Source organism: Lepidothrix coronata, unplaced genomic scaffold, assembly GCF_001604755.1.
Source record: "Lepidothrix coronata isolate B3197 unplaced genomic scaffold, Lepidothrix_coronata-1.0 Scaffold59, whole genome shotgun sequence".
NCBI lineage: Eukaryota > Metazoa > Chordata > Aves > Passeriformes > Pipridae > Lepidothrix > Lepidothrix coronata.
The window spans coordinates 2,582,916-2,595,061 of NW_016690239.1; the positions used below are offsets into that span (position 1 = coordinate 2,582,916).

Genomic DNA, 12,146 nt, shown 5'->3' on the forward strand with positions numbered 1-12,146 from the left:
AATTTTGGTCTTCTTTATTTTCATCCATAACATGCATGATAGATAATTATTTCAATTAACTTAGTTAAAAGTGACCATACACAGCTCAAGGCATCCATATAACCACAACAGACTATTATAGATGTGAAATAATAACTCAAAAGGAAAAACTGCCATCTGGATGCCAACGGAAATCCTCCTTTACACCCCTTCATCTATCTAAAAACTCTGTTTTTCTGGTTCAGGTGTGCTGAGCTTTATAATTTGCTTACTACACAACTATTCATACAAATTGATGTGAAGCAATTCTTATTCATGAAGTGACCTGTATTCAGCTACCAAGTTAACTTTAAGCTATTCAGCACTCAGTAGCTTGTAGTGATGCTGCTTATTGCTCATTTACAACTTAACAACAGCAAAAAATCCTTTACCTCTTTCAGAAGGTTAGTGACTTGCTTTATATGCAAGAACTCTGGGGTCTTGTCTAAATCCAGTGAGGGTCTTCCCTTGATCCCTTCTTCAAAATCTTTGCGATACATTTTCTGTTGAAACAAAACCAATAATTAGTGGTACATACATACATACACAATTCCAAGCATATTTCAGAAAGAACACTGCAAACAGACCCAGAAATTAACCATGTCATAAATTAGTCATCACACTAATAAGCAACTTCATTACTCATTTCATTATCTAGATTAGCTATACAAGACAGAGACAATCTAGACAAAAATATGTGTGTGGTATTTCCAAAGAGAATGTTGAACCTGAACTATGAAAGAAACAGTTTGCTTGGTAGGGAAAAGAGAAGACAAATAGCACACAAGGTAATGGTCTGAAACTCATTAAAGTTTCTACCAAAAGGATGAGGTCATCTGTTTTCCATGACACAGCAAAAGTAATGGAAACAAACTGCAGCATGGGGGACACGGGAAAATACTCTTGCTCAGGATGGATGGTGAAGCACTGGACTAGATTGCCTGGGAGGTCACAAAATCTCCATCATTTGAAGTTTTTTTTAAAAAGTCAGAAAAGCATGGCCTGACATAGGACAGCCAGTGCTGTTCTGGAACACTCCTTCCCCATTGCTGAGGAGCATGTTTCAGTTAAGGCATGGGGTTGGTCTGGGTTCTGTGGCTTCACTTACTCACATGTGAGAACCATCCCTCACTAATGACAGAATTAAAGGGAAAAGTTAAAAAATTAGTAATCTCTGATCTAGATGACCTCTTGAGCTTCTTCTCAATTATATGATGCTACAGACAACCTCTGTCTAGTGTTAGCACCAATGGCCTTTTGAGAAAAAAACAAATTTGAAGGAAGAACTGAATTATAGAATAGCAGAGATAACTACACAGTATAATTCTACCATATCCTAAATTTACACTCTGCTTCATACATTTTCTTAACCTGAGTACAAGATGTCTGCTAACTTCTCTGTTGATCTAACTTTTACGTCTTCAGGCACACATTTTTACTGACCTCACTTTGCATCTTTTGAGCCTCTTTTGAAACTTGATACATTGGTGTATCCACAAACTCCAGCATTGATCTGCCTTTAGCTTTCTCATAATTCTCTTTGTACTTGACCTAGGAAAATTAAAACAAAGTCTGTTAGCAGCTGACAGAATGTGAGATCTGATTGCTTGCCTCAGCAACAGACAAATCCTGTCTTAGCCATACTCCTTGGAAGTTTCGAGTTGGAAGACTCCTCCCAAATTTAACCTGTTGAAGAAACAGGGCAGCTGGATAAGGTAATTTGTTTTCTGGAGTCATTTATTCCTTTTCTTCAAATTGTCAAACCTAACAATTGTGAGCTTTGAAGACAGCAGGAGTGAGGAGCATCAATCACAATCCTTAAACTAATTGCATGATTTTGGCCAAATGACCTATGTCTGAACAGTTGGCAGCTTTTTAATAAGGATCCCCTGCCATGTTTCCCATAAAACAACACATTTACTGTAACAACAACAAAATTTTGTTTCACAGCCAGGCCCCACAGGTCTTTGCTTCAGGTTCAGGAGCACCACTCTCAAATGCATTTTTGTTTGTACCTGTGGGAGGGAGAAGGGAAGGAAAACTAATGCCTCAGTAGGGTCCGGTCTTGCACCAACATTCCCCTCACAGCTACTAGGGACCATGACCTTAAAGCTAGCAGTAAAATCACAATGAAGGACACAGGGTTAAGACATCAACTTATGACTTTATGCTAACTCGCAAAGCAAATACACTCTGTTTGGAAACCTGGAGAAGCCTTCTGAACTCATTCATTCACCCTCTTTTGATTAAGACGGGCAAACACATTACTTATCTCAAACAATCATTGTGCAGTATGATGGAGTATTCTACACAAGCCTTAAAAGAAAGCAAATAGCTACAAATCAAAATATTATATTCATAAAGAGTAATGTCATTTTAATTTATTTTTCTCTTCAAAAACAGTGATGTCTGAATTTCTCTTTCTCTGTCAGGCTTCTGCATTAGGTTTGGGTCCTGCAAAAACGCTCTCCTCTCTTCTCATGGGGTGCTTCTGACTGACTATGCACTGTACATCACTGTAATCTGTCACGCAGTTTTGTGACTGATTTAATCACTATTAGAATGCTGCATTTTTCTCTTTGCAAGATGTGTTTGCGGTTGTGTATTCCTGACTTTGAAGCACTGCATTTGCTTTGTGATGGATTTGTTCAGTAGTACCCAGGGTGAAATGATAGAAGCCCTTGCTTTGCTTAAATGATTTCTTATATTCAAATTGAAATAAAAAATATCCAAGAATGTTTTCATCAACAAAATCCAGAAGGTTTTGGAATTTAAATACCATTTAAAATAAGTATGGAAGAAAGAGCATAGAAGAAACTACATTTTAGGCCTCCCAACTCAGGAGTTCTGACAAATTTGAATTTAAAATATTGTGATGAAATGAAGAAAGGATACAATAAAAAACAACTCTTGTACATTCTTAGAGAAAATGCTTACCAAGGTAATCCAAAAGTCAAATTTTTATGTTCGATAGAAAATAAACGTTATTGTTTACATTTGACGTGCAAAGGAACACATATGACAGTCTGGGTTTGCCTCCTAGTGGAAAGAATTATAAATGTCACACAACAAAATCACTTCTGTAGTGGAAAAAACGAAAACTATCTCCACCTACAGACAGTGATTTCATACCTTTACTCCATTCCTCAACTAATGGAACAAAATAAAAAAATAATTCTATAAAATCAAATTAGGTAAATCTCATAACCTCTTGCTACATTAAGCTACAAGCACTAGATTCAGTCGCTTAAGTTTTATTTATTCACCCTGTTCCATAAAATGAAATACATCTAAGTTCACCTTTTTTTAGACTGTAGGTGATTAGCATCTCAAAGTCTCTAAAACAGGCACAGATTTAGAATGTGAAAAGCAATAAACTAGCTGTTATATATATATCAAAGTGTTAAATTTTATGTCTCCATAGCTTATGCTACATGTATATCTACCATGGTTTAACTATAGCCAGCAACTAAGCCTCACACTGCTGCTCATGCACTTTGCCCAATGGGATGGGTGAGAGAATCAGAAGGGTAAAAATAATAAAACTCATAGATTGAGATAAGAACAGTTCAATAACTGAAATAAAATAAAAATTTATCATCCTGATAATAAATAGATAGTAAAAGAAAAATAACAAAAAGAGAGATAAAGAAAATATCAAGAAAAAACAAGTGACACAAATGAAAAAAAATTGTTCATCACTGACTGACCAATGCTCAGCCTGTTCCCAAGCAGCAGCTCCCAGTCAGCTTCCCCCAAGTTTATATGCTGAGTATGACACCACATGGTGTGCAATATCCCTTTGGCCAGTGTGGGTCAGCTGTCCTGGCTGTATCCTCTCTCAGCATCTCATGCACTCCCAGACACCTCAATGGTAGGGCTGCATGAGAAGCTGAAAAGTTCTTGACTTAGGGTAAGCACTGCCCAGCAATAATCAAACATCAGTGTTTGGTTAACAACCAAATTGTTATCAACATTATTTTCATCTTAAATCCAAAACACAGCACTATACCAGCTACCAGGAAGAAAAGTAACTCTATCCCAACTGAAACCAGGACAATACTGTATGAGGGGAAAATTCCATCTTGTGAATTCTCTTCCTTATCAAAATAATAAAAACAGGATGAGTTCAGCCTGTCAAAATCAGCCTATCTGTGTCCAAAAATGCTTATCAACCTTTCCTCTTAACTGATGGAATTTATTTCCATGGAAGTTGACTTGTATAACAGCCTTGCATTGATATTACAGTATATGTGCTTCATAAAGTTTTGCACACACTCCTACACTCTAGGTCAATCAGCAAACCCATTCATTCAGTCAACCAGATTAATTTATGAGTTTAATTAACCATACAGGTTTCAATCTGTCGCATCGGTGCAGGTGTAGCTATGTTATGCAAAAGATAATGAGAAGCACAAAGTTCAATGGAGAAAGGTATACTGCAGGGAAACAGCAAAACTGGGCAATTAGCAAGCAGCTCTGTGTTTCAGAAGGAAAAAAAAACAGACCATATGATCAGTCGTTGGAAATCAGTCAACAGTACAGTCAGGAAGACTGTTTCATACAATGGAAGCAGATTTCAAGACAGATTTGGTATGAGCTGTGGAGAGACAAGGAGGAGAACACAAGGAAGGTACTGGAAAAGCAGGGGAAAAGGCAGAAGACTAACCATTTTAAAATCAAAGCGATGACATGGGGAGGTCAAATCTGAGAAGGATTGTGAAAACAGGATTTCTGCAGAAGACAGTGGAGAGATTAAGGATTGGCAAAGCATTCTGCTTCCTGCTCGTAGCAAGAAAAAATACCCATCAGCATCTGGACAATGCAAAAATCAGAGACTTAGTATTACAGAGTCCTCAGACCAGCCTATGGACATTATGAATCAACCCTTCCTGGGTAAAAGAAAGAAATAAATTTTGCAAGACATGATCTGCTTAAGGGAAGGTCCAGGTTTCTATCTCATTAGAGATAAGATGACAAATCTGTCTTGAAATCTGCTCAACTCCTGCCGCCGTAGAGCAATCTTCCTTCCCAACACTACCCACTCATGCCTCTCCACAGCAGTTCTGCAGGACTTCTGTGGTTTCAGGAGTAAAGATGACAAATGCAGTTAACCAGCCTACAGGCACCATACATGCATCATAGGTGCTCTTAGAGTGGGAGAGAAGCTTTATCATGGTAGAGAAGCCAGGGATTTCCTAGCTCGTCCTTCCTACTTCAACCCCCACCGCTATCATACGTCAGACCACCAGCCCCATCAAGAGACTTGTCTCGTTACATGTCAGAATGCAGCATGTGCCTATTCTGACCTGGTGTAGGAAGCCTCAGACATTTAGGAGGGAAAAAAGGTTTAGGTAGAGAAACTGTAAGGGAAGATAGCACTCGAGAGGCTGTTCATGAAAGAAGTCCAAATACTAAACTAGCATAATGCCCCCTTCTGTACAGACATTTGCAGATGAAAGCAAGATCTTAGACAAAACAAGATTTGCAAGGAAAGAAGTACCTTAGAACAAAGTTTAAAAACAGACAAGGTTTCAGACATATAAGAATAAACACTCAATATCAGAAGTCTGTGTGATTCTTCCATAGTATACTGTTCATTCTAATAATTGAAATATGTCTTCCTAAAAACCAGCTTTTCATCCCTCATCTACTATAATTACAATACTCTAGTCTTGGCCAGATTGATCAACATCACTGGTCTACTCTGGCCTCCAATCGGGAGGTCTGGAGACACACCATCTATAACGCTGCTGATGCCTTTGAGATTGCACGCAGGATCACTCTCGAGGAGAAAAGACAACACAGAAAGAATCGTGGCTTGCAGAATATACCACCTAAGGAGTCTTTCTGCTGTGCCTTTTGCAATCGGACACGTCTATCTCGTATTGGCCTTTTTAGCCACCAGCGCGCTTGTAACAAATGTGGATAGAGCCCTTCCCAAATCTTCGTTCGCAAAGCCTAGCCATGATATGAGTCTACTACATATGAGACCATGAAGCAAGTACCAAAAATTTTTGTTTCCTAGAGTGACTATACATACTACATTCCTTACTACATTTATCTTTCAGGTCATTATTAAAAAGGCAACTTACATCACTGTGCATTTTGCTGATATTTAAAGCATGGTTTAAATATAGCAGATTTGGTAGATCAGACGCTGGTTCATGTAGGCTTTCCAAATCTTTCTTGTAATTCACCTGGAAAGAGAATTCAGGTTATGCAAACTAAAGATTAACAAAATATTTCACAGATTTGTATTACAGTGTCGCCATCCAGAAACAGAAAGCATTAAGTGCTTGCCTGAGCAATCTGTACCAGCCACTAGATGGTGGTCATCTACTGTTATTTGGAAGAAAAGGAAAAATCAGTATAGGATTCATTCTGCAGAGGAAGTACTTAGGAACTACTCAAACTTTTCCTCCAAAAAGGACACTTTCAACAAAATCACACTTTGTATGACTTTTCAGACTAGAATTTTTTTTTCCTTTTTCCTCTCCCCTCCCCTCTCACCCCCCACTTAAATCAAGATGATCTTCCTCAATACTTTGAGTCTATTCATTTTAAACACCATTAATTCTTATTCTTTTTCTCCTGCTTCAGGCATTACGCTAACTGTCTAATTTAAAAGGTTGTATATATAGAAGTAAAAGGGAAGTGCTCCTGGATCTTTTATCTAAAGCAGATTGCTTTCAGCAAATATAAGTAATATCATGGCATAAGGCAAAAGATAATCACTTAATGAAGAAGGAGAAGATAACTTCCTATCAGCCTACAGTAGGATTTTCCATACTTCTCATAGCTGGATGCCCACCTTTACAGGAAGAAAACTAGCCACCTTACCTATCTTGGATGAAAAATCTTTTAAACTAATACCTCCACATATGTATTCTTCACTAATTTAGGCAGACTCTAAATCTATTATATTTAATTTGCACATTTCTTACAATATTAATTAATTCAATTAATTGTTTACTTCATATGTAGATTTTGGAAACAATTACATATTCTACTGTACCCTTCCCAGAGCCGGTCTCTCCTGTTCCCATTGCATGGTGCCCCATACTTTGGAAATGCCAAACTACTACTCTTCGCTATCTGGGATTACAGCCTCAAAGAAGAGCTCACATTTTTAGCATTAGACACACTTTTAAATATATCATCCCAACAGCATTATCACTCTATATAGAGGTTTTCTCCAGTCTGGCTCCAGCAGCAGACACCCATTGCTCAACATAGTGACTGCTATATATTCTAAAACTACTGAGAAGATCAACCAGCAGAATGAAGTCTCAAAGACAGACATCCAAATTTGAACTGCTCATGCAACCTCCTTCACTCCTCAAAGACAGGCACCTACAACAGGTGAGAATTTCCCTCTAGACCTGTTTATTTCTTTCCTGAAAACAAAGGGACCAAGTACAGGGCAATAAGCACTCATGCCTTTGAACACACAAAATTAAGCAAGATGAATCTCATCTAAAATGGTTATGAAAAACTCTGTAAGCCCTCTGTCAGAAGTGGAGGAAGAAATGGATAACATGCTGTACCTGCTACACACTGCATAGCAGAGACTGCAGCTCAGACTAACTCATAAGATGACAAAAGAAATTCTACTTGTGAACAAATGTTAGGTTATTCAGGATGTAAATGCATGTAAAATACAAAGCCAATTAACTTACATCACTTGCCAAGGTGGATGCAATCTTTGCTTGCTTGAAGGAAGCACTGTCAAGAGGATTGTACTGGTGACTCTTCATTTCCTTACTGAACTGCTCTTTGTATTTCACCTTTCACCAGAACAAATATGTCTAATATTAACACATAGCACTTAAAAAAGGCACAGAGAATTCAGACTACAAAGACACTTATTGAAGCCAATTGGCTTATTCATAAATCTTTAAACAATCTTTAAAAAAGCTCAGTTTAGCCACACCTGTGACTGTCTTGTGTTGGTTTCAAAACAAGTTTTATGTATCCAATTTTACTAAAATTTTAAGATTGTCATATGCAATTACTGGCACTGAAGGATTTATAAAAAGAAAACAGAACTAAAACCATATGATTCACCTGAGCAATCAAATAAACCAGAACTGTTCGACTAGCAGTGATAATCTCCTCACTGAGAATCATTCAATTTGTATCTAACATAAAAAAAAAAATAAATTCTAAGATGAATAAATTGTAAAATTTATAAAACAAATCATTTGTGAATTTTTCAACCACTTGAAAGTGGGAAGTCCGAATCAAACGTCCCACTCAGCTGTCTTCCCACCACCAGGTCCACGTGTCAGTCATGCTGTTAGACTGTCACCAGAGCCCCCAGGTCTATTTTTGATTCCACCAGAAATTTCCCATGAGACGCTGAGGAATCTCTCTGTAGTACAGCCTTTTCCTGGGGACAATGCCCACCTCATTACAGTGCTAGAAAGTATAATTAAATGCCTGTCTGCCACGACTTTCACTCTCTTTTCTTCTTATTCAAAAGAAAAAGGGGGAATGACAACACACGTAAGAGGAAATGAGCAATATATAAATATTGAGACAACAGCATTAAAAGCAATTCCATCACAAAAATTCCATAAAACATGCTGAAAACTGAATTCAGAATCTGATAATATAAAATTGAACAAATAGTGTATCTCCCTCCTTTGCCCCCTTTGTGCGTTACCATCAAACATTTGGAGACTATGCACACATGTTTGCTTCTTTCCAACAGCTGGGCATAATGGAGGAGAATAAAGTTCAGTCTGAATTATGCTGCTTTCATGAATGTTAGTCAGACACCTGATATCTGAGCCTATGCAACATCCATTATAATTTACCACGCTCTGCATTAAATAAATACACGGCTTTTTCCCTTCTCCTTTTTTCTCTATTCCCACATGAATGTCTAATAAAGTGGTTAAACCACCTCAAACAATCTCCTTCAAAAATTATTTTTTTCTCAGCTTTAGTTGTGGGAAGAGTGATTTTTTTTCCTTTTTAGTTCTTCCTTACCTCAAAAGACCCTCAACATGGTTAAGCTTATACAACCTCATTATCATTAGTCACAATGCCCAATATTTAATTAATCAGGATAACAAGAAAACAAAACTAAGCCACCCAAACAGAAATTAGCTGCGTATGTTCAAGAACTATTTCATCATTCCAGTACTTAGGTTAATTCTTCTAAGGAAGGAAATTCTAAAACACTGTTACTTTTAAAGAGAAACTTTATCTGAACACATGATGCACTTCATAATCTTTCACACTAGCTCTAGAAGAGAGTATCTATTGCCTTCTGGTAGATTCATCTGGTTCATATTGTTTGATATTTGCCTTGGCTTTGGATCAAGTGCAAAAGCATATATCTGAATACAAAGACAAAGGCAAATCCATGGTCTGTATGAGCAATGAAGGAATAAATCAGAGGACTTTTCTCTTTTAAAAGGTGTATCCAAAACTTGCCTTCTAATGAAAATCAGGCAGTGCTGGAATATGTTATTCAAAAAGCCTCTGAAACCAGGGATCAAGTCAGCACGGCAAGCAAAATTGTGTTTTACTCATTTATTCATTTCATAACCATATCATGCACAAGACTTCAAATATCCAGCTCCTGCAGGCTGCCTTCTGCCCGGCCAACAAATGGCCACAAACAGTACACACATACCAAATATCTTGGTCCTTGAGATTCTTGTTAAATGGGAGAGCATTGGTGTTAAGGCGACCTGTCCTCACAACTAGTTTGCCATCTCCCAGCAGCAGATGTTTCATGCCACCTTTTAAAAAAAATTTTTTTAGCAATGCATTTCAATCTAGAGTTTCCTCTTTCATGTCACTTCAGATCACATTGCTGCTAATGTAGGAAAGAGGGGGGCCAGTGAATCCAGTCTTCAGGATGTTTGCCGTGCCTTCAGGGCCGTGTGTCCTGATGCCAAAGTGCAGGAAGGTCCCAAATTTAAGGATACCCCAAACAATATAACTGTAAATGTTCCTGTTGCGGTGAGGGCTGTCTTGGTAACTCCAGGCCCTGCTGCCTCCTCTGGCTGCTCAGCTTATTGGCTCCCCTGCACCATGGCACAGGTCGCTCTGGAGCAAAATGGAGGATACACAGTGATAACCAACGACCCCGGCAGCACCTCCAGAGCACTTCCAGCAGTCATTTAACTGACTTGTCATAGGGTGTTTGTCTCATTGAAAGCTAGACAGACATCCACTTTCTCTTTTATCAACATTTTCTTGTTTCTTTCCCCTTTTTGAAAGGAAGCGTGGGGTGGGAGAAGATAAAGAAAGAAGATGAGTCACGGTGAAAGAACACACCCGGTATTTATCCTTCTTTTGAACAGGATGAAGTTATGAATGCAGTTTATAAAGAGAAAGGGTTCTGAATAAAAACAATGAAGAAAAACACTTCATGTGATTTCTAAACCATCTGAAGGGGGAAGGTCTTAACAATGTTGTAATATGGTGGAAGAGCAAACAAGTGGGAGTAGAATTGACAGTTGTTAGTGGACACTTATCTTCCAATTTCATCATTAACTGAGAGTTTAATTTAATGAGGGCTTAAAAAGATGGTTACTTATTTACCATCTTCATTAAAGTCTTAAGTTTGTTTATTTTTTTAGAGATTATGTAGTGGGTGCTAATTTAAAAGAAATGCATGGAGCTTGCTCTTTAGTGGTTGCATAAGAAAGAGCAGACTCTGCAGGCTTTTAACACAACAACATCCCTGAAAAACCAAACTGGAATTAAATAAGGCCTGGATAAACAAAGTTCTCATCAGCCTTGCACAAAACCTATAAAAGTCAAAATTGCAGCTGGACAGAGCAGTGTCTTTTGAAGCTTAGCAGCAACATTCCTAAATCAAATCTGTAGTTCAAAGCTGTTCACACAGGGAGTGTTCAGTTTCAGAAGTGGATGACATCACCCACTGTTCAGATTTACAAAGAAACTACAAAAATTGAATCATTCAACCACTGGGATCCCAGGATGAAGCAGACACAGCTAAAGCACTTCCTCATGACCATATGAAAACGTCTTTAAAAAAGGAAAAACCTGTTAGAACAAAAATATATTGAAGGAAATGTCACATAAACAAATAGCAAAATTGAAATATTCATAGCTAAAAGCACTAGCAGAGTTTAAAGCAAAGAAAGATTAAGAAAATCCTAGGCTCTTTGTGTTGTTACTGAAAATCTCAGAGAAGGTGCATTTTGAAAAACATTCTACCTTTAACAATTTTATTCCTGAAACAATAAGCACCAGATACAGCAACAAATATGAAAATCCAAAATTATTCATTCTAAAACCAGTTATTGAACACCATAAGGGGAATACATCATATCAGCAGCTCTTTGAAGAAGCTAATAAAACACATAAAGAGTACATAAACAAGTGCTTGTTTTAATAAAAAAAAAAAAAGCCCAAATTATACAATGTATATTCAGCAAATTGACAAGCTTCATGTTTTCACAGAGCTAACGCTATTTCTGTTTCAAATTTGCTCTAAAATCAACAGAAAAGGGTTACCACATGCTGTGGGTAAATACACTAGTTCTGGGAGCTATTATTTTTGCTGCTGTTGTTTTCGAAAGCTTTGTTAAATAAAAAATTAAAAAGGAAAAAAAGGAGAGAGAGAGGGAAAACACTGATTTTTGTAAAGCCTTGAGTGCCAGTCAAACATTAACACTATTTTCTTTGCTTTGTTTGCTTTCCTGCTTGCCTTGATTGCTTTCTCCCTTAGTTACACCCACACTGCCTGACCTCTTCTTGCTCCTGTTCTCTATACTCCCTAAATTACCTACCCATATGCACCACATTAAAACATGTTATCATCTTCTCTTCCCATTACATCCATCAGAATTGCCAACTTTGCAAATTTACTGTGAGGGTCAAATAACTAATATTTCTCTGCATGTCGCAGCTTATAGATTCATGCTATTATGGGAGATTATCTACTTTAGCACAAAAAGTTTATAATCCTTCCATTTGCTGAGAAATAAATGGAAACTCTAAAAGCCAGAAAGTCTGGATACAATAATGAGATCATTAAATTTACTATTTTTTAAATCTTGTAATTGTTACAAGACTGTTTCACGATCCTTGCGTGAAGAGGACTGACATGACTGACTCATATTTAGGTCTCT

General features: G+C 37.5%; 2 protein-coding genes across 8 annotated transcripts in view; both read right to left on the reverse strand.

Annotated features, from left to right (window-relative positions):
* The window catches only part of LOC108498458 (LIM zinc-binding domain-containing Nebulette), a 254,776-nt gene that overhangs the window by 55,564 nt on the left and 187,066 nt on the right, over positions 1–12,146 (reverse strand). The window lies entirely within an intron of this gene.
* Positions 1–12,146, reverse strand: part of LOC108498457 (nebulette-like) — a 106,435-nt gene that overhangs the window by 19,986 nt on the left and 74,303 nt on the right. For all 5 annotated transcript variants that reach the window (XM_017817227.1, XM_017817226.1, XM_017817225.1 and 2 more), the window contains 4 exons: positions 7,701–7,808; positions 6,114–6,218; positions 1,462–1,569; positions 411–521 (listed from right to left, as the gene is read on the reverse strand). In XM_017817227.1, the coding sequence (XP_017672716.1) occupies positions 411–521; positions 1,462–1,569; positions 6,114–6,218; positions 7,701–7,808 (432 nt within the window). The remainder of the gene's footprint in view (positions 1–410; positions 522–1,461; positions 1,570–6,113; positions 6,219–7,700; positions 7,809–12,146) is intronic.